The sequence below is a fragment of the Heterodontus francisci genome, chromosome 29, assembly GCF_036365525.1.
Source record: "Heterodontus francisci isolate sHetFra1 chromosome 29, sHetFra1.hap1, whole genome shotgun sequence".
Classification (NCBI taxonomy): Eukaryota; Metazoa; Chordata; class Chondrichthyes; order Heterodontiformes; family Heterodontidae; genus Heterodontus; species Heterodontus francisci.
The window spans coordinates 19,162,454-19,185,454 of record NC_090399.1 but is presented as its reverse complement, the minus strand read 5'-3'; the positions used below and the strand labels follow the sequence as shown (position 1 = coordinate 19,185,454).

General features: G+C 45.4%; 1 protein-coding gene across 10 annotated transcripts in view; it reads right to left on the bottom strand.

Moving 5' to 3' along the window:
• LOC137346170 (protein PRRC2A-like) overlaps positions 1-23,001 on the bottom strand; it is a 186,222-nt gene that overhangs the window by 60,185 nt on the left and 103,036 nt on the right. For 9 of the 10 annotated variants that reach the window (XM_068009536.1, XM_068009544.1, XM_068009542.1 and 6 more), the window contains 6 exons: positions 21,514-21,700; positions 17,124-19,349; positions 16,177-16,391; positions 10,789-10,937; positions 3,989-4,157; positions 1,554-1,639 (listed from right to left, as the gene is read on the bottom strand). In XM_068009536.1, the coding sequence (XP_067865637.1) occupies positions 1,554-1,639; positions 3,989-4,157; positions 10,789-10,937; positions 16,177-16,391; positions 17,124-19,349; positions 21,514-21,700 (3,032 nt within the window). The remainder of the gene's footprint in view (positions 1-1,553; positions 1,640-3,988; positions 4,158-10,788; positions 10,938-16,176; positions 16,392-17,123; positions 19,350-21,513; positions 21,701-23,001) is intronic. The other variant, XM_068009538.1, reaches the window with a different exon arrangement.

Here is a 23,001-nt window from a genome sequence, read left to right as displayed (position 1 = left end):
GAGGTTGAGGGGGGACCTGATTGAGGTGTACAAAATCATGAGAGGTATAGACAGGGTGGATAGCAAGAAGCTTTTTCCCCAGAGTGGGGGATTCAATTACAAGTCAATTACGAGTTCAAAGTGAAAGGGGAAAAGTTTAGGGGGGGATATGCGTGGAAAGTTCTTTACGCAGAGGGTGGTGGGTGCATGGAACGCATTGCCAGCGGAGGTGGTAGACGCGGGCATGATAGCGTCTTTTAAGATGCATCTACACAGATACATGAATGGGCAGGAAGTAAAGAGATACAGACCCTTAGTAAATAGGCGACAGGTTTAGATAGAGGATTTGGATCGGCGTAGGCTTGGAGGGCCGAAGGGCCTGTTCCTGTGCTGTAATTTTCTTTGTTCTTTGTTCTCTCAAATTTAATATACTGTATTCACCGTTCACAATGCAGACTGCTCTACACTGGGGTGACCAAACAGACTGGGTGGCCACTTTGAGGAACAGCTTTGCTTAGTCCGCAAGCGTGACCCTGAGCTTCTGATTGCCTGTCATTTTATTTCCCCACCTTGCACCCTCTCTGATCCCTGCCTCCTGCAGTGTTTCAATGAAGCTCAACACAAGCTCGAGGAACAGCATCTCAACTTTTGATTAGGCACTTTACAGCCTTTCGGACTCACTGAGCTCAATTTCAAATCCTATTTTGTTTCTTTTCTCTTCGCTGGTTTTGGGATTACTTTTTTTTTTTGCTTTCAGATGGCAGCTCTTCACGATTCTGCCATTCACACCCCTTCTAGACACTTTTTGCATCTGCACTTGTCTCACTACCCCTCCCTTTAGCTCTGCACCAACTCCTTTGTCACGTAATCTCTCCTGTCTTTCTCCCCATCACAGACCTTTCCTTTTGTTCTTTTTCCACCCTTCCCCACCACTTGCTTAAAACCTATTACATTTCTAATTTTTCCCAGTACTTATGCAAGGTCATCGATGCAAAACATCAACTGTTTCTGTCCACAGATGCTGCCAGGCCTGTTGAGTATTTCCAGCAGTTATTTCAGCTAATTCACCGACTTTGGGGAAGGGTGGTGAGAAATAATTGTGGTTCCTTCTGGTTTATTTGGCTGTTACATGCTGCATTGATGAGTTGTCGAGAGAAGCAATGAACCGTTGCTAAGCACATGCTTTGTGTCTGCAATTCCGAAGGGGGGGAGGGGGTGAAGAAATGGTGTTGGGAGAGGCCATGGGACCTACCAAAACAAGCAGATGGGAAATTGGCCTGGAACTGAGCAGGATAATTACACAGCCTGCTCCTATGTGTGACAGTGCTTTTCTCTGGTCATTTTCCTGTCAGTGGAGCTCCAAACTGTCAATTCCTGCTCAGCACTAGGCACACAATAAATGCTAACTAGCTCCATTGAAAAAACCCATTGCCAGTGCTTCACTGTCTACCTTGCCTGTACCAAACATTCAGGACGCAGAAAAATCAGCTCCAAGTATGCAGCTACTGGTTACCTCAAATAGTTAGAAGGAACTGGACCACGTTGATCTCAAAAGTCTGGGGAACATTTCTTACCTCAGCACTGGCTGCCTCTGCAAAGACATTCAGAGGTTTGATCCAAGTATCCAGACCGGAGGCTGCTGGAGGAGTCAGGGAGCCAACTGCAAGTTTGGGGGAGGAAATGTTTTTAAGCGGTTAAAACGACAAATACTTGGTATCAAGAGCGCACAGTCAGACAGTACAGTGGAACTCCAATTATCTACAAACTAGATCAGTAGTAATTGCAACTTCTGGTTGTTTTCTTTGACTGCTGGGTTGAACCTTTTATGGACCTCAAATAAAACCTTTGCAAGCAGTGCGCTTGATCATCAGGTCACGCAAATTTATAACGCGGCCTATGTTGTTGCTCTTAGCTAGATTAAACCTTTGTTGGAACGGGACTGCATTTGCGAGTTGGGAGTTAACTGCAGTCATTGCTGCCAAATATCCTGTATCTGTCAACTTCTAGTATCAACAAGGGAGTGCATGCAAGACATATTGTAAGGAAAGGGCTTGCATTTATACAGCACCTTCCATGACCCAGGACGTCCCAAAGCGCTTTACAGCCAATTAAGTTATTTTTGAAGTCACTGTTGCAACTTGGGAAACGCAGCAGCCAATTTGTTCACGAGGTCCCACAAACAGCTAATGTGATAATGATCAGATAATCTTTTCGGTGATTTTGGTTGAGTTCTCCAATACTTATCCCTCACCACCTCTTCTTCAAAATCATAGAGATATTTTACATTCACCTGGAAGTGCAGATTGGGCCTTGGTTGAACATCTCATCCGAAAGCCTAGATTTTGTGCTCACATCTCCGGAATGAGACTTAAACCCATAACCTTCTGACTCAGAGGCTGCCCACTGAGCCAGAGCTGACAACTTAGTTTACACTAAAATTTAATTCTCAACAGCATACAAGTGCTTTGAGTTTTGGATTGCAAAGACCTAGCACAAGAGGAGACAAATGGCTTCCTCCTGCACTATAAACTTCTATGGGACTCCAAAGACCTGACCCAGAACTTCAGGGAACATAACCACCAAAACTACATTTGTTCATTGCCAAATGTAGAAACACGCAAGGATCCCAATTTCAAAACAATATTACACCTTTTTCTAAAAAAGGCTCAGATACATGAGCTGTCGATCCATTCGTGCAAACAGCTCCTGGCAATATTATTCAAGTGGGATTGGAAGCAACAAATGTTGAAATGAAATGACCCAACATTCACACATGTACACTTGCCAAAAGGATTGATTCAATGAATGAGGAACTGAAACCCAGGCTTACTCTTTCCTGATCTAACCACAAGACAGGTATCTGGAGATTTCCTATAGCCATTTTAACTAATTATATTAGAATTAATTATTTATTATTTAGAGATACAGCACTGAAACAGGTCCTTTGGCCCACCGAGTCTGTGCCGACCATCAACCACCCATTTATACTAATCCTACACTAATCCCATATTCCTACCACATCCCCACCTGTCCCTATATTTCCCTACCACCTACCTATACTAGAGGCAATTTATAATGGCTAATTTACCTACCAACCTGCAAGTCTTTTAGCTGTGGGAGGAAACCGGAGAACCCGGCAAAAATCCATGCAGACACAGGGAGAACTTGCAAACTCCACACAGGCAGTATCCAGAATTGAACCCGGGTCGCTGGAGCTGTGAGGCTGCGGTGCTAACCACTGCGCAAGTTCTTCTCTTACTGCATTCACTTCCCAAAACAACAATTTTGATTTTATATCATGTTACGAAAATGCCTCCGTGTTCTGTTAAATGTATCTTTTGACGATTAATTTTTGAAAGATTGAAGAAATGTTCAACTTTGGGGATTTCAAAGGGGGTCATGTAAAGGCCACTTGACTTTGAAAAAACAGTCCCTGAAAATGTTTCTTTTTTTAAAAAAGGGCCGCAGAGGTCTGAGGAAAACAAGCCCTTCTGGGAAACCACCTGACTTCTAGCCCAATAAACAGAGAACTTTGGACAGCTGGAGAAATTGTTTACAAAGAAGTGACAGGTTAAGATTGATAAAGGTGAAAGAGAAAAAGAGAGAGAACTTCCAAGGAGAGAGGAGAGAGAAAAAAAAACTTCCAAGGACAGAAAAGACTACAACCTAGCTCAGCTTTCCAGCACCCTTTTTAAAAGATCCTGAAGTTTTTTGTGTTTAAATCGCATGTAGGACAACGTGATTGGCAAATTAGCCCAAGACCTTTTAATGAAAAACTGCAGCCGGAATTCAAGTTCCGCTTGGCAAGCAAAGGTGTTCTTGGAACTTGTGCGGGTGCTGTTCACTGATAAATAACTTGCCCTAGTTATATGGTGCTTTCCTCTTCAAAGTTCTAATTTCTTACAGGTTTCCACATACACCATGGGAGAAATTTTGATTAAAAAATATATTGAGTCTTCACATCCATACCCTCACATTACCTTCCTATTCATACTGCAGAGTGACATACCGGAATGCGTGGTATTCCAAATCTGGGTTCCCAGATCAGCTGCATTCGTCTGACCCTTGCAACTCTCTTCAGACTCTATGCTTGAAAGAATCACCTTCTTCGACTGCTTTTTGGGGAATCCAGGTAATGAAGGATGCAGAGTATCCATTGCACAGATTTTAACAGCCTTCTGGTGAATGAAAAGCACATCACATATTAGGAAGAATCATGTGCCATGATCGAACCAACATAGGTATAACACAGGTATTACTATGCCTTACCCTATGACCACTTCCCTTTTCACCTCTCAAACTCAGCTACCAGTCACAGGCCTTCCATCCGACTCCCACGGAGCAGAGGGAAAAAGCAGCAAATCCTCTCTCAGGAGGTTTCAAGTTCTACCCAGCACCTTGTCCCACTTCCACATTCAGCCAGAGTATCTACCAGGATTGTGGGAAAGGGGCAAGGAGAAGCTAGGTTCAATTTCTTTTCATTAAATTTCTGTATTCTCATTCCTCTAACCCTTCTTTGCCCTTCGAACTGATTTTCCTCTGTTTGTACCCTGTACCACAATGCAGCACCAAGTAAAACCCTCTAGATTTGTTGCCTTTCTTAAACAGTTTACCAATTCCATGGCAAGGAGCATTAGTGTGTGCCAGGACTGGGTTTTAAACCCAAGAGAAACAATGCTCCGGTTGGTGTGTTGCCTCCCAGGTGCCAAGGTACGTGATGTCTCCGATCGTGTTTTTGGGATCCTTAAGGGGGAGGGGGAGCACCCCCAAGTCGTGGTCCACATAGGCACCAACGACATAGGTAGGAAGAGAGATGGGGATTTAAGGCAGAAATTCAGGGAGCTAGGGTGGAAGCTTAGAGCGAGAACAACCAGAGTTGTTATCTCTGGGTTGTTGCCTGTGCTACGTGCTAGCGAAGAGAGGAATAGGGAGAGAGAGGAGTTGAACACGTGGCTGCAGGGATGGTGTAGGAGGGAGGGTTTTGGTTTCCTGGATAATTGGGGCTCTTTCTGGGGTAGGTGGGACCTCTACAAACAGGATGGTCTTCACCTGAACCAGAGGGGTACCAATATCCTGGGGGGGAGATTTGTTAGTGCTCTTCGGGGGGGTTTAAACTAAATCAGCAGGGGAATGGGAACCTAAATTGCAGTGCCAGTGTACAGGCTGTTGAGAGTAGTGAGGTAGGGGATAAGGTTACAGGGACGCAAGAGGGCACTGGCAAGCAAGAACTTGGTTTAAAGTGTGTCTACTTCAACGCCAGGAGCATCCGGAATAAGGTGGGTGAGCTTGCAGCATGGGTTGGTACCTGGGATCCTGATGTTGTGGCCATTTCGGAGACATGGGTAGAGCAGGGGCAGGAATGGATGTTGCAGGTTCCGGGATTTAGATGTTTCAGAAAGAACAGAGAAGAGGGTAAAAGAGGGGGGGGTGTGGCATTGTTAATCAAGGAAAGTATTACAGCGGCAGAAAGGACGTTTGAGGACTCGTCTACTGAGGTAGTATGGGCCGAGGTTAGAAACAGGAGAGGAGAGGTCACCCTGTTGGGAGTTTTCTATAGACCTCCGAATAGTTCCAGAGATGTAGAGGAAAGGATAGCGAAGATGATTCTCGACAGGAGCGAGAGTAACAGGGTAGTGGTTATGGGGGACTTTAACTTTCCAAATATTGACTGGAAATACTATAGTTCGAGTACTTTAGATGGGTCTGTTTTTGTCCAGTGTGTGCAGGAGGGTTTTCTGACACAGTATGTGGACAGGCCAACCAGGGGCGATGCCACATTGGATTTGGTACTGGGTAATGAACCCGGCCAGGTATTAGATTTAGATGTAGGTGAGCACTTTGGTGATAGTGATCACAATTCGGTTAGGTTTACCTTAGCGATGGGCAGGGACAGGTATATACCGCAGGGCAAGAATTATAGCTGGGGGGAAGGAAATTATGACGCGATTAGGCAAGATTTAGGATGTGTAGGATGGGGAAGGAAACTGCAGGGGATGGGCACAAACGAAATGTGGAGCTTATTCAAGGAGCAGCTAATGCGTGTCCTTGATAAGTATGTACCTGTCAGGCAGGGAGGAAGTTGTCGAGCAAGGGAGCCGTGGTTTACTCAAGAAGTTGAAGCGCTTGTCAAGAGGAAGAGGGCGGCTTATGTTAGGATGAGACGTGAAGGCTCAGTTAGGGCGCTTGAGAGTTACAAGCTAGCCAGGAAGGATCTAAAGGGAGGGCTAAGAAGAGCAAGGAGAGGACACGAGAAGTCATTGGCGGATAGGATCAAAGAAAACCCTAAGGCTTTCTATAGGTATATCAGGAATAAACGAATGATAAGAGTTAGAACAGGGCCAATCAAGGATAGTAGTGGGAAGTTGTGTGCGGAATCAGAGGAGATAGGGGAAGCGTTAAATGAATATTTTTCGTCAGTATTTACAGTAGAGAAAGAAAATGTTGCCGAGGAGATTACTGAGATACAGCCTACTAGGCTAGATGGGATTGAGATTCACAAGGAGGAGGTGTTAGCAATTTTGGAAAGAGTGAAAATAGATAAGTCCCCTGGGCCAGATGGGATTTATCCTAGGATTCTCTGGGAAGCCAGGGAGGAGATTGCAGAGCCGTTGTTGTTGATCTTCAAGTCGTCATTGTCGACAGGAGTAGTGCCGGAGGACTGGAGGATAGCAAATGTTGTCCCCTTGTTCAAGAAGGGGAGTAGAGACAGCCCTGGTAATTATAGACCTGTGAGCCTTACTTCGGTTGTGGTAAAATGTTGGAAAAGGTTATAAGAGACAGGATTTATAATCATCTTGAAAAGAATAAGTTCATTTGCGATAGTCAGCACGGTTTTGTGAAAGGTAGGTCGTGCCTCACAAACCTTATTGAGTTTTTCGAGAAGGTGACCAAACAGGTGGATGAGGGTAAAGCCGTGGATGTGGTGTATATGGATTTCAGTAAGGCGTTTGATAAGGTTCCCCACGGTAGGCTATTGCAGAAAATACGCAAGTATGGGGTTGAAGGTGATTTAGAGCTTTGGATCAGAAATTGGCTAGCTGAAAGAAGACAGAGGGTGGTGGTTGATGGCAAATGTTCATCCTGGAGTTTAGTTACTAGTGGTGTACCGCAAGGTTCTGTTTTGGGGCCACTGCTGTTTGTCATTTTTATAAACGACCTGGATGAGGGTGTAGAAGGGTGGGTTAGTAAATTTGCGGATGACACGAAGGTCGGTGGAGTTGTGGATAGTGTCGAAGGGTGTTGTAGGGTACAGAGGGACATAGATAGGCTGCAGAGCTGGGCTGAGAGATGGCAAATGGAGTTTAATGCGGAGAAGTGTGAGGTGATTCACTTTGGAAGGAGTAACAGCAATGCAGAGTACTGGGCTAATGGGAAGATTCTTGGTAGTGTAGATGAGCAGAGAGATCTTGGTATCCAGGTACATAAATCCCTGAAAGTTGCTACCCAGGTTAATAGGGCTGTTAAGAAGGCATATGGTGTGTTAGCCTTTATTAGTAGGGGGATCGAGTTTCAGAGCCACGGGGTCATGATGCAGCTGTACAAAACTCTGGTGAGGCCGCACCTGGAGTATTGCGTGCAGTTCTGGTCACCGCATTATAGGAAGGATGTCGAAGCTTTGGAAAGGGTGCAGAGGAGATTTACTAGGATGTTGCCTGGTATGGAAGGAAGGTCTTACGAGGAAAGGCTGAGGGACTTGGGGTTGTTTTCGTTAGAGAGAAGGAGGAGGAGAGGTGACTTAATAGAGACATACAAGATAATCAGAGGGTTAGATAGGGTGGATAGTGAGAGTCTTTTTCCTCGGATGAGGATGGCAAACACGAGGGGACATAGCTTTAAGTTGAGGGGTGAAAGATATAGGACAGATGTCAGAGGTAGTTTCTTTACGCAGAGAGTAGTAGGGGCGTGGAACGCCCTGCCTGCAACAGTAGTAGACTCGCCAACTTTAAGGGCATTTAAGTGGTCATTGGATAGACATATGGATGTAAATGGAATAGTGTAGGTCAGATGATCGGCGCAACATCGAGGGCCGAAGGGCCTGTACTGCGCTGTAATATTCTAATTCTAATTCTAAAAAATCACCAACTAGAAGCTCTGCACAAATATATCAATAATTGGATTTTTGCATCCCCCAGATTTTCTGCCCTCTTTATCATAAGAGCATAGAAACATAATCGGAACATGAGTAGACCATACCACCCCTCGAGCTTGCTCCACCATTCAATATCACAGCTGATCTCCTGCCTAAACTCCATTTTCTCACCCGTTCCACATCCCTCGATTCCGAGACCAAAAATCTCTCAGCCTTAAATATATTCAATGATGGAGCATCCACAACCCTCTGAGGTAGAGAATTCCCAAGATTCACAACCCTGATTGAAGAAATTTCTCATCTCAGTCCAAAATGATTGACCCCTTATCCTGAGACTGTGCTCCTGTGTACTAGATTCCCCAGCTAGTGGAAGCACAATCTCAGTCTACCCTGTCAAGCCCCTTCAGAATTTTGCATGTTTCAATGAGATCACCCCTCATTCTTCTAAACTCCAGAAATGAGAGGCCCAATTTACTCAGCCTCTCATCCCAGGAACCAATTTAGTGGACCTTCCCTATACCACCTCCAGTGCGATTATAGCTTTCCTTAAATATGGGAGACCAGGTATGGTCTCATCAAAGCCCTATACAACTGTAGCAAGAAGTCTTTACTCTTGCACTCCAGGTCCCCTTGCAATAAAGGCCAACATACCATTTGCCATCCCAATTGCTCGCTGTACCTGCATGTTAACTTTGTGTTCCTTGTAAAAGTAAATCAAGCCTCTCTGATCAACATTTACGAGGTTCACACCTTTTAAAAAAAAATTCCGCTTTTCAATTCTTACAGCCAGAGTGAATAACCTCATACTTCCCTACACTATAATCCATCTGCCACCTTGTTGCCCATTCACTTGACTTGTCTAGATCTCTCTGGAGCCTGTGTGTCCTCTTCACAGCTTACATTCCCACCTAGCTTTGTATCATCAGCAAATTTAGATGCGTTACTCTTGGTCTCTTGATCGAAGTCATTAATATGGATTGTAAATAGCTGAGGGTCCAGCACCGATCCTTGCAGCACTCCACTAGTTACAGCCTGCCAAATTGAAAATGCACCATTTGTCCCTACTCTTTGTTCCGTTAACCAACCTTCTATCCATGCTAATATATTACCCCTACGCACCCTTGTCTTGCATATTAGCCTTTTGTGTAGCACCTTATCAAATGCCTTTGGGAAATCTAATTATACTACATCTACTGGTTTCCCTTTATCTACACTGCTAGTTAAGTCCTGAAAAAACTTAAATTTGTCAAACACTACTTTCCCTTTGTAAAACCATGTCGGCTTTGTTTGATCATACTATGATTTTCTAAGTGCATTGTTGATAGATTCCTGCATTTACATGACTGATGTCAGGCTAACGGGCCTGTAGTTCTCAATTTTCGCTCCTCCCTCCTTTCTTGAATAGCAATGTTAAATTTGCTAACTTCCAATCCACTGGGACGTTGCTAAAAGCTTGGGAATTTTGGAAAATCATAACCATTGTATCCACTATCTCTGCAGCTACCTCTTTAAGAACCCGAGGATGTAGGCCATCAGTTCATGGGGATTTGTCAGCTTTTAGTCCCTTAGGTGTCTCCAATACATTTTCTCTGCTGATATTGAACTTCCTCACTGTGATTACTCCCTGGTTACCCTCTAATCCTGGTGTGTAATTGTGTCTGCTATGGTTAAGACAGACACAAAATATCTGTTCAACGTCTCTGCCATTTCTTCACTACCCATGATAATTTCTCATGTCTCTGCCTCTAAGGACCAATGTTTATTTTAGCTACTCTTTTTATATATTTGTAAAAGTTCTTATAATCTTCTTACATTCCAGGCTAGTTTACTCTCATTCTATTTTTTCCCCTCATCAACTTTCTGGTTTCTGGCAGTTCTGACGAAAGTTCACTAACCTGAAACGGTAACTCTGCTTCTCTCTCCACAGATGCTGCCAGACCCGCTGAGTATTTCCAGCACTTTTTGTTTTTATTTCAGATCTCCAGTATCTGCAGTATTTTGCTTTTATTCTAGTTTCTAAAACACTTTCAAACCTCAGGCTTACTACTACTCTTTGCAACATTATAAGACTCTATTTTAACCTAATACTATCCTTAACTTCCCTAGTAAGCCACATCTGGATCTTTCTTGTTGAGTTTTTGTTTTTCAGTGTTTTTCAGTCTTTTTGTTGAACATTTTAAGTGTTGTCTACTGCTTATTTGGTCCTTTTAGTCTCATACCTATGTAATTGCTTTAGTTTTAAGTTCAATATTCTTGTTTGGGACTGGATTATGTCGCTTTCAAACTTAATATGGAATTCAATTGTATTATGCTCACTCCCCACCACCCCCCGCACCCCAAGAGAATCTTTTACTAAGAAATTACTAAAAAAAAACTGTTTCCTTGCACAGTACTGGATCGAAGATAGCTTTATCCCTAGTTGGTTCCAGAATGCATCGTTTCTGCAGCCTGTTTAGGATAGGATTTCAGCAAATGGAGAATATTACAGCCAAGCATGATCTTGTCCTCAGCCATCTACTGCACATGTACACTTTTCACCAGACAGACTTAAGCAGGTAACCTAGCCTCAGAGCTGAGGGCAGAGTGAATGGAAGTGGCTATCTGTAGCTTCAGTATCTTTACTCACTAAATCATTAAGGGCACCCACCATCACCAGTTCTCTAGATTTATTTTTAAACACGGGCTACAGTCCTGATAATAGCTCGTCCCAGTGCAATTACCTGCAACAGATGCTCTTCCTTTTTGCGGCGTTCATCGTCCAGAATTTTCTTCTGCCGCTTTGAAAGGACGCGGGTGAAGCCGTCATTTAAGGGAGATATGGTCTCATCATCTGCAGATGCTGCTGGGTGATCATCAATAATCACCACACCTAAAATAGGGAAGAAAGGATTGTTTTTGAACCAAACCCTGTGCAGATTCGATGGCCTGAATGGCCTCTTTCTGCGCTGTTCTATGAAATAGAAAATCATATTGGAGAGGGAAGAGGGGAGACAAAGAGGGAACCTAAACACACTTAAAAACATGAATATACTCGTCAGCCTTGGCACTATGTTAGCTCACTCAGGTGGTCACGGTTAGTGTCTCCACAGATTTCAGCATATAACCTGGTCTGACACTTCATTGCAGCACTGAGGAAGAGCTGAGAAAGGGGATGAAAGATCCCAAGACACTATGCAAAGAGTACCGGACTCTCCCGGTGTCCTAAGCAACATTTGTCCCTCAAATCAACAGCATTAATACAGATTATCTGGTCATTTGTCTCATTGCTGTTTGTGGGGCTTCACTGTGAATAAATCAACTGCTGCTTTTGTCGGCATTACAACAGCGAAAGGCACTGCATCAACACATTTCTTGCAGAGTAGGATGAAACAACATGCAACATTCTAGACTGTTGTACTTCACAGAAATTAAACTGATTGGCATCAGCATAGCGCAAAATGAGGGAATGCACCCTGGGTGAGCAGATTATGGGCAAAGAACTGGAGTGAGACTAACTGGATTGCTTTTTGGAAGAGCTGCTGCAGACTCGATGGGCCAAATGACCTCCTTCTGTGTTGTACAATTCTACGATTGTGGGTTCCAGTCAGGGTTTGAGTATATAACCCAAGCTGACTTACTAGTGCAGTATTGCAGTACACTGCATTTGAACAAGATTTTAAGTCATGGTCTTGCTTGCCTGTTGTTCAAGTCCTGGCAGGGATTAAAAATTGGAAGGAGAGCAAGGAATTCACCCAGGATCCTTGCTACTCGTGAGCATTAACACCAGGGAATGCCTCCTGCATTTGCCTCCAACAGCTTCAATTGGCAACTGTGCGAAATGTTCTGAAATGCTTCAATGTGTTATTATAAAAATGCAAATCTGAATCTAACTTCATTCAGGTTCAATATGGAGTTAAGATATATCCAGGCAATGGCCTTTCACATCTTCAAATAGCGCGATCATATCTGAATACAGCACTTTCATTAGGAGCAATCAATGCAGGAAGAGCAGGAGCCTGTGCTGCTTGTTTGAATACCCATAAACTCTAACCATGAGAGATAACAGGGTAGTAATTTCATCTCGGGGTCAAACAAGCTCAACCACAAGAGCAAAGCTTTGATAACTCAATACAGATAGGAGACTGTAGTGCTGCCGTAAGCAATTTTCATGTTTCCATTCTTCAAGCAGCAAGTGTTGTTTGAGAGTCACAAATGAGACATCGACCAGCCACTCTATTCAAACGAATATCTGAACTAATCATTTCTCCTCAAAGATGCAAATAAAAGCCTGGCTCGGGTATAAAATTAAAACCCGACTACAGCCAATCTGAACCTGGCCCGAACCCTTTAATTTTCTTTCGCACCCGACCCGACACTGATCCCCTTCATCTGTTCCGGCAGCAGGCTATTCCTGCAGCTAGAGTTGTGGGGAATCATGGGTAAGCCTGATCCCGTGACTTCCAGGAAGCAGTGTTCAGCCCGACCAGAGCCCAAATGCCAGACTCTGAATTTCGACCTGACCTGAACCTGACACGTAGTTGGGTTCGGGTCGGGTAGCAAGGCTTTAATGCAAATCCCTTATGGGGGTACAACTGAATGCACGGCAGTGCCCACTGGCTACTTGAGTGCGTACATGACGGACAATAAAGTTACTTCAGATCTGGTCCTCACCAGCCATACATAATTACATATTTCAGCAAGAGTCACCAGATAGTGATCAGGAACAGGAAGCCTGGCTTATTTCCCCCTCAGTACCTGGGAACCAACTGGTCACAAGCCAAGCACAATCCTGGCTGAAATCAGCTAATAAGACCACAGAACCAGGAATCAAACTTGCGACGTTTCCTCATCAGTTTGGCTGATTTCCATACATTACCGTGCTTTATGCAGCCACTGAAGATTTTAATGATCAGGATGTCTTCACATTGTCATTTGATAAATTATCAGCTGATTACCAGCGAATAGTATCATACAATGTAGATTTGTTCCATTGAGTGACAGTTTCAATGTTTGTGCCACACAAGTGTCAGGGAATGACCATCTCCAAAAAGAGAGAATCTAACAGTCTCACTTGACATTCAACAGCATTACCAACACTGATCCCCAACCATCATCATCCTGGGGCAGTGGGGGTGAAGTTACTATTGACTAGAAACATAGAAAGGAGGGGTCAGAGGGTGGGAGCTCTGCAGCAAACAACTCATCCCCCGACTCACCAAAGTCTGCCCACCATCTACAAGGTACAAGTCAGCACTGCGACGGATGAGTGCAGCTCCAACTCGAGTCCAGGGCAAAAGGAGCCCACTTGATTGGCACCCCCTCCACCACCGGCACCAGTGGACACCATTCTTTTTTTAATATTTGTTCATGGGATGTGGGCATCACTGGCTAGGCCAGCATTTATTGCCCATCCCTAATTGCCCTTGAGGAGGTGGTGGTGAGCCAACTTCTTGAATCACTGCAGTCCATATGGGGTAGGTACACCAACAGTGCTGTTAGGAAGGGAGTTCCAGAATTTTCACCCAGCGACAATGAAGGAACGGTGATATAGTTCCAAGACAGGATAGTGTGTGGCTTGGATGGGAACTTGCAGATGGTGGTGTTCCCATGCATCTGCTGCTCTTCTCCTTCTAGGTGGTAGAGGTCGCGGGTTTGGAAGGTGCTGTCTCAGGAGCCTTGGTGCGTTGCTGCAATGCATCTTGTAAATGGTACACACTGTTGCCACTGTGGTGGAGGGAGTGAATGTTTGTGGATGGGGTGCCAATAAAGTGGGCTGCTTTGACCTGGATGGAGTTGAGCTTGAGTGTTGTTGGAGCTACATCCATCCAGGCAAGTGGAGAGTATTCCATCACAGTCCTGACTTGTGCCTTGTAGATGGTTAACAGGCTTTGGGGAGTCAGGTGGTGAGTAACCCGCCGCAGGATTCCTAGCCTCTGACCTGCTCTTACAGCCGTGGTATTTATATGGCTACACCAGTTTAATTTCTGGTCAATGGTAAACCCCAGCATGTTGATAATGGGGGATTTAGCAATTGTAATGCCATTAAACATCAAGGGGAGATTGTTAGATTCTTCGTTTGAGATGACCCTGGCACTTAAGTGGCAAACAACATTCGCGCCACATATCAGCCCAAGCCTGGATATTGTCCAGGTCTTGCTGCATTTCTACATGGACTGCTTCAGTATCTGAGCAGTCGACCCTGAGGAACTCCTGCAGCCATGTCCTGGAGCGGAGATGATTGACCTCCAACAACCACAACCATCTTCCTTTGTGCTAGGTATGACTCCAACCACTGGAGAGTTTTCCCCTCTATTCCCATCGACTCCAGTTTTGCTCGGGCTCCTTGCTGCTTTGATGACAAGGACAGTCACACTCACCTCACTTCTGGAGTTCAGTTCTTTTGTCCATTTTTGAACCAAGGCTGTGATGAAGACAGCAGCTGAGTGGCCCTGGCAGAACCCAAACTGAGCGCCACTGAGCAAGTTATTGCTAAGCAAGTGCAGCTTGATAGCACTGTCGACAACACCTTCCAGCACTTTACTGATGATTGAGAGTAGTCTGATGGGGCAGTAATTAGACAGGTTGGATTTGTCCTGTTTTGTGTGTACAGGACATACCTGGGCATTTTTCCACATTGCCAGGTAGATGCCAGAACAGCTACAACGCTGGAACAGCTTGGTTAGAGGCGCAGCAAGTTCTGGAACACAGGTCTTCAATATTATTAAAATAAAAGCAAAATACTGCGGATGCTGGAAATCTGAAACAAAAACAAGAAATGCTGGAATCACTCAGCAGGTCTGGCAGCATCTGTGGAAAGAGAAGCAGAGTTAACGTTTCGGGTCAGTGACCCTTCTTCGGAACTGACAAATATTAGAAAAGTCACAGATTATAAACAAGTGAGGTGGGGGTGGGGCAAGAGATAACAAAGGAGAAGGTGCAGATTGGACCAGGTCACATAGCTGACCAAAAGGTCACGGAGCAAAGGCAAACAATATGTTGATGGTGTGTTGAAAAACATATTGTTTGCCTTTGCTCAGTGACCTTTTGGTCAGCTATGTGACCTGGTCCAATCTGCACCTTCTCCTTTGTTATCTCTTGCCCCACCCCCACCTCACTTGTTTATAATCTGTGACTTTTCTAATATTTGTCAGTTCCGAAGAAGGGTCACTGACCCGAAACGTTAACTCTGCTTCTCTTTCCACAGATGCTGCCAGACCTGCTGAGTGATTCCAGCATTTCTTGTTTTTGTCTTCAATATTATTGCCGGAATCTTGTCAGGGCCCATAACCTTTGCAGTATCCAGTGTCTTCAGTCATTTCTTAATATCACAGAGAGTGAATCAAATTGGCTGAAGATGGGCATGTGATGCTGGGGACTTCAGGAGGAGGCCGAGATGGATCATCCACTCAGCATTTCTGGCTGAAGATTGTTGCAAATGCTTCAGCCATATCTTTTGCACTGATCTGCTGGGCTTCTCCCATCATTGAGGATGGGAACATTTGTGGAGCCACCTTCTCCAGCTCGTCGTTTAATTGTTCACCACCATTCACAACTAGATGTGGCAGGACTGCAGAGCTTAGATCTGATCTGTTGGTTGTGGGATAGTTTAGCTCTGTCTATCGCATGCTGCTTACATTGTCTGGCACGCAACTAGTCCTGGGTTGTAGCTTCACCAGGGTGACTTCATTTTGAGGTATGCCTGGTGCTGCTCCTGGCATGCCCTCCTGCACACCTCATTGAACCAGTACATCTACAAGATGTACTGCAGCAACTCACCAAGGCTCCTTCGACAGCAGCAAACCTGCAGCATTTATCACCTAGGAGGACAAGGACAGCAAGCGTATGGGAACAACCAACTGCAAGTTCCTCTCCAAGCCCCACACCACCCTGACTTGGAACTATCTCACTGTTCACCGATGCTGGGTCAAAATCCAGGAACTCCCTCCTTTACAATACTGTGGGTGTACCGACACTACATGGACTGCAGCAGTTCAAGGTGGTGACTCCCCACCAACTTTTCAAAGGGAAATTAGGGATGGGCAACAAATGCTGGCATGTTCAGAATAAACTCAAAACAGTAATATATCTGCTCAACACACCCAATTATAGAACTTTTTTCCTGGACTTACCTGCATAATTGTTCAGATCAAACTGCGTCAGCATGCCACTTTTCTCCTTAGTTTTGCCTGGCACCAATTTGCGATCCTTGTGCCGGCTGTTGACTTCCGCAATAGCTTTCTGGATGGCAGCAGAATCACTGGGGATAATCCTGTCCACTCTGAACACTGCACTTGCATTCTGAGGAAGAGCTGCAGGAAGGGGGGCTGTCCGTTCTTCCACTGGCCTGCCAAGTAGATAGTGCAAACTCTTTACTGTGTAACCTTATTCCCTCATTGCAACATGTTTATTGAAAACTTAGCCCCTTAAATTCTCATAGCTGATCAAGTGTTAAGCGTTGTAAAGATATATTAATCTCCTCCCCTCCCCCACTCTTGAAATAACTGATTCATGCTGAGATCTGGTTTCACAGGCAATAAGCTACCTCCAGCACTGCACTGAGGTGCCCATTCTTTATAGGTAAACCTAGACACTCAACTGCACAACCTTACAGCACAGAAGGAAACACTCAACCCAAAATGTTCATACCAGTTCTTCGCTAAAGAAAACCAAAACAATTCCCACTGTCCTGCATTGTCATATTCTTCAAATGTTTATCTAGTTGTCAGCAATATTCTCTCACGGTGGAGAGGAAGGAGAAACCAATCGGGATCAATGCAAACCTGCCCTTACCTGAAGTCCGTATACAGAGTTTTCTACAGGACTCACTGAACAGACGTTAGCAGCAGGACTCTGGGCAAATTTGTTCAATTCCTCTCTAACCCAGGTAACCAAGATCAATTACGGCATCCTTACCCAAGACCATTCCTCAGAGCACACAGGTTAAGATGTAAGCAATAACACCCCTCGAGCCTGCTCCGCAATTCAATAAGATCATAACTGATATTTTACCTCATCTAATTTTTCTGCCCAACCCCTCGATTCCCTTATTCCCATCCCTATACTGCTATTCACCCACCTCCTATTCTTTGGAGAAGGCCAGTTGCGTTTCTCGTTCCTGACAGACCCGGCACTATTTCGGTTGCCTTTGCCACTGGTGTCCCCCGGGTTCGACCGCCGATTCTGTCGGTCCATTCCAGGTCTCTGGCTGGAGAAGCTGCGCTTGGATGACTCCTTCTTCTGGGCAGCGTTGGGATCAATCGACTTGATGCTGCCAGGGGCATTTTTCATGAACATGCCATCCTTGTCTCGCCTCTCTGTGAAGTCACTGCTTTCGGAAGCTGTCTCCCATTCTTCATTGGCCTGGTCAGAGTTTTGGTTGGACAGATCAGGGGATTTGGTGCCAGCCGCGTTGCGCACGACTTCTTTGATTTCCTCAGTTTGCGGGTTCGGAGGGGGGTTAGGTGGTAAGGCTTCGGCTGGGTAGAGGTTCCTTTCTCCGTTCATTCTGGCGGCCACTTCCCGCTCTTGCTTCAGGCGGCGGAACCGTGGCGGCTTGTCCTGCTGCTGGGAGCGTCCATGACGTCGCCTCCTTGGCGGCTTATCAATAGGCCTCTCTGGCCGGTGAGGCTGCCCCTCGGGCATGATGGGTTCATCAACTGGTGGCGCTGGCTTGTCAGATAGGCTCTTCTCATTTTCTTTGCCTGGTGGAATGGCAGGGGGCCTGCTTTCTGGGGCTTTCAACTGTTCTTTCGAGGGTTGCTTCTTGGGCGGTGGCATCTTTGAAGGAGGCCCCCAGCCACCTTGCTGAGGGCGGCCACCACCACGGGGCATTCCTCCGCGACCTCGTCTCGAGGGAACACCACGTGGGGTGAAGATCCTGCCGCGAGAAGAATCACTTAACCGGGGAGGCATTTTATCTCCAAACTTTGGGGGTTCGGATCGGTTCTTCTTGTCCACCCGGCCTTGATCCGAATTTCTGAACTCTTTAGACTGATCTTTGGAGCTGGAGGAGACTTCTTTATCTGAGTGAGCCACGTCACTGGCACTCTCGTGAGTCTCGCTACCAGTCTCAGAGCCCCTCTGGCGACGGCGCTTGGGAATCTCTTCATACTCTGAACCCTCACTGCGCGTCTCACTGGTGTTCCTTGGCCTAAACGAGCCTTTAGGGCCGCCTTCGTCCATTCTGTACATGGGCTCCCTGTAGCCTCGGAACTCTCTGCTGCGGCCCCTGCCGCCTCTGCCTCGACCACCGTAGGCACCCCGGTAGCCTCTTCCCCGTGAGAAGAACTCACCACGTCCTCTGCCCCGGCCTCGCCCAGAATAGCTGCGGTCAAACGAATGATCCCGGTCTCTATTCCGCCGAGGGGGTGGAGGGCCGCTGTTGAAGTCCTTTGGAGGTGGTCTGGAGGGTTTCATTTTCTCAGGCCTTTGATCCTTTCCAGAAGGCTTTGCCTTCCCTCGATCATCCTGCATGTTTGTAACAGGAGGACCTTGCAAAGACTTATTGGAGGCAGACATAGAAGAGCCAGGCTGGCTCACTTTCGAACATGAAGAATCCTGTTTCGAAATGTCAGCCTCAAATTTGGATTCCTGTAGCTTGTCCTTCCCCTTGATACTAGTTTTATCACCTGATGCAGGCTTGCCCTTCTCCATTTCCTGCTCACTCTCTTCTCTCTTCATGTCCTTGAGTACTGGCTTTTTGATGGGGCCGGCTCTCCGAGCAGGTTTGTCTCCCATATCATCGCGGTTTTTACTGCCTGGCCGCGGACCCCAACGGGTTTCAGTCTTGGATTCCTTCCGCTGAGGTCTGTGCATGTCCTGACGGCTGGGTTTGTCTCCTTTCCTGCTCTCATCCTGCTTGTTCTCTTTGGTGGAGTGGTCTTCCTTGTGCTGTAAGATGTCTGGAGCTTGAATGTGGGGCCCTGCCTTCTTCACACTGTTGGAAAGTTGGCCAGATTCTCGAGATGCATGCATTACCAGTGGTTCTACCTTTTTGTCTTCATGCTGCAGTTGAGCAGTTTCCCTGCGTAAAGGCATCGACTCCTGCTCTGCCTTACGCTGCGAATGCGAATGCTGAAGCTGTGAAGACATCTCCACCCGCCTATCCCTTTCCAGTTCTGCCTGAACACTGGGCAGCGAATTCTGCCAGGGGGTCTGCCTCTGCTCATCCAGGCGTTCCACCAACGGAAAACGCTGCATCTGGGGAATGTGTCGAGGCCCACTTTCTGAAACCTGCTGGAGGCCAGTCACGAAGGACTGAGGTGGTCCAGTGTCTCTGTGTCGGACTGGTGGGGTTTCACTTCTGTGTGTAAAAAATAATAACCAATGAGAAACAGATATTGTCACCGTTATATTGCATAAAATGCCAAATAACCCATCACAATCTTTAATTATGGCTGATTAAGCGATCACCATTGGTACTATACTCAAACATACCTATTTCCTCACTTGCCTCCACTCAACATGCTGACTCTTCAACAGCTGCTAACAACCTTATCCACCCAAATGAACATGCTTCAGGTGACATTAAACAGTAAGTGCTGGTAGTATGCGCGTAATTTGCAAATGGAGCTTGTGGGTGCACTGGCCATCACAGCCAATCCCCAGTCTTATCTTTTGAAGGATCACGTATGCACAATTTCCAACAGGAACCAACACCCTGGCTCATTTGTCCCCCATCTAATTTCAGTACGCCCAGTCTTGGCTGGGATCTGCTGACTCAGGCCCTAATTTGGTCTTCAGGATACAGTAACTGAGTCCTAGTCAGGGCTATTAACTGCATATCAATAGCGTGTTTAATCATATTCAGGTGGTGGCTAGTAACTGGGGATTAACTTGTGCCCTTAAATATAACAGACTGAAACTGTAGTTGTTGGGTCTGGAGGTGCATGTTTGTCATGCGTGTTTCTGTAAATAGAAGCTCATAAGTGTAAGATCCAGTTCTATACTTCACCACCTAGCTATCTGAACTAGATTAACGGGGTAAGCAAGACGCCTTAAAACTCTACATATGCATAAGGTTACTGTGAATAAGGAATTTCAATTGTCATAGTTAGCATTACAATCTAGAAAGTACATTTGAAATGTGAACACAGAACTCAATGTCCATATGACATTTCCAGACCCAATATTTCACCAGAGCCAATGCATTTAAAATAAAACAGAAGATACTGTGGCGGTTTCCACTGCAGCAGAGAAAGAAAAAGATATCTAATGAAAGTTTTAAAGTTATTAAGGATTTTGATAAGCTGACCAGGGAAAGACTATTGCCACAGTCAGTGATGAGGGTCAGCAATTTTATAACAGCCATTTTAGAGATCAAGGTTAGCAGAAATTTCTTTACTCGGGAGTGTTGCTGAAACATAAAAAGAAAATTACAGGGAGTGGTTGGGGCAAGGACCATGACATCTTTGAAGGTGATGAATATTTGAAGCAGAAGAAAATGCAGGGGTGTGAGGAGAACATAATAAGTAGCAGGATTAGTCTTGGCTAAGATGACCCAGACACAAGTCAAATGGCTTCCTCTACAGGCTGCAAACTTCTAGGGTTCTAACTGGAAAAGGCCTCCCCTGAAATACCAAAATCATTTCACAAATGAGCACAATATCTCATTTAGGATGGCACGATTAGTGGTTTTAAGTAATTTTTGGCCAGGATGCATTGTATGGCTATAACTTGAATGCGTTACTTGCAGCAGCAAACCAACTTATCTACAGCTTACAAGAACGCAAATAACTGCATTTCGGTGCTCTGAAGTAGTGAACTCCCTTTCAGGTTAATGCATGGCGAAGTGAAGTAGCTGTAATATAATCAAGACAGTTAATGCGTGTGGGCAGCTTCTCTCAAAACAAGTCATCCTTGAAAATACACCAACCCGCCCCCTGATTTTCAAAGCCTTTCTGAAGATCCGCACTCCTGCTGGTGTGCAATTCTACGGGTGTCAGACGCCCTCCAGTGCCTCAAAGTAATTAATTCTTCTGAAATTCTTGACCACAAAAGTTGACACCAAAAACTTGCATTTATATGGCACCTTTATCATAGTATAACGCCCCAAGGTGCTTCTCCGGAGCCAATATCAAACAAAATTCGACACCGAACATTATAAAGACAATATTAAGGCAGATGACCAAAGGCTTGGTCAACAAGGTAGGTTTTAGGTAGCATCTTAAAAGGCAGAGACTTGAGGAGGGAATTCCAGAGCTTAGGGCCCAGGCAGCTGAAAGCACGGCTGCCAATGGTGAAATGATTAGTTAATGATCAGGAGCGGGGACCATCAATTATTCTTTTGCCCCCCTGTCGCCTACCATAGCCTAGACATGCTGAATTGAAGTGCAGAGGCCCAATGCAGATCAGCAAACTTATTACAGACCAGGGACCTTCAGGTTTGTACGGCTCTATTTCACACATATAGCGCACTTGCCCACTGCCATGTACTACTTAAAAAAAAACTCCACAGCTGAACAGACCTCAAGCCTTTGTCATCTTCCTCGTGTGGTCTTATAGGCGAAGCCAGAGGTCGCATCTCTGCCGACGGGAACACATCGCCAGCCCAAGCCAACTTGGGGTCAATAGGAGGTGTACCCCTTGTGGGGTGTCGGTCAAAGGGTTCAGATCCAGAACCACCACTGTCTGAACGCTCACGAGCCATTAAACCTAAAAAGAAGAAACATTAATCTAAACGCAGTCCATCTTGCTCTTGTACTTGTAGCTGCTCGAACAGGATGATAATTACACAAGGGATCAAAAAAGCTTGTTTAAAAAATAAGGACCATCATGATCTGAATATAAATCTGGCACAACGAAAAGGCCAGTTTTCAGTGCTACAGGGACCAATAAACTGAAACCATCAAAAGACTTTTTCCTCCAAGTTCCTCCTTTTACTACTTGATAGCAGTTCTGACAATTTCGCAGGGAACTCGCATAGCTACGCTGTTCCTCTGCACACAAACAGGCATCGAGTCAGACTACAGCACTTCCCATTGGCTCCAATTTGGCCAAGTGTTTACTGATGCATCATTTTCTTCCAGCATCAACTTGGAAGAACCTGGTGGCTTCGAAAACACTCTGATAGAGGGAATTTTGAACTCTGTCAGTTCAGCAGTCACAGTTCAGGAGTCCGCGTGCAGGACATATACAAAGATTCTTCTTTTGAAACCGAGAGAAGATTTAATGGAGGTATATAAAATTATGAGGGGGCCTACATAGAATGGATAGGAAGGACCTATTCATCTTAGCAGAGATTAACCAGGGAGCATACATTTCACGTTATTGTTAGAAAGATTAGAAATGAATTGAGTCATTTTTTTCTGCATCCAGAGTGGTGGGGGTCTAGAACTTACTGCCTGAAAGGGTCGATGAAGAAACCCTGGCCCATTTTAAAAAAAAAACTTGGATATGCACTTGAGGTGCTGTAAGCTACAGGGCTACGGTCCAAGACCTGGAAGGTGGGATGAGACCAGATAGCTCTTTTTCAGCCAGCACCAACATGATGGGCCAAATGGCCTCCTTCTGTGCTGTAAATCTTTCTGTTTCTTTGTTAAGGAGGGGCAGGTTTTATTGAGAATTTGCTTCACATGTAGTTTCAACTGCATGACAGCCAAACAAATTACTTTTGCTGGCCTAAGAGGAACAAATCCCAAGTAAAAGGCAGCTTTTACTTGCAGTCACCATTTCCATACTATAGGGTCTGTGAGGTAATTTCATATTTTGCTGCTGAAAGCAAAGCATCATTGCTAGCCAATGCAAGACTAACAAAAGGGGTTATAATGTGACGACTAGGGACCAATAAGGTTTGCACGAGTCTGAAACAAACTTTGCCACCCACTTCATCCCAAGGATATGGAGGAATGGCCGCAGCTAGAAATGTATAGTCATGCTTGCACCTTTTGGAAATTGCACATTAGTCGAATTCGGAATAACCAGCAGCCACCACCAACTGCAGAATCACTTCCGCA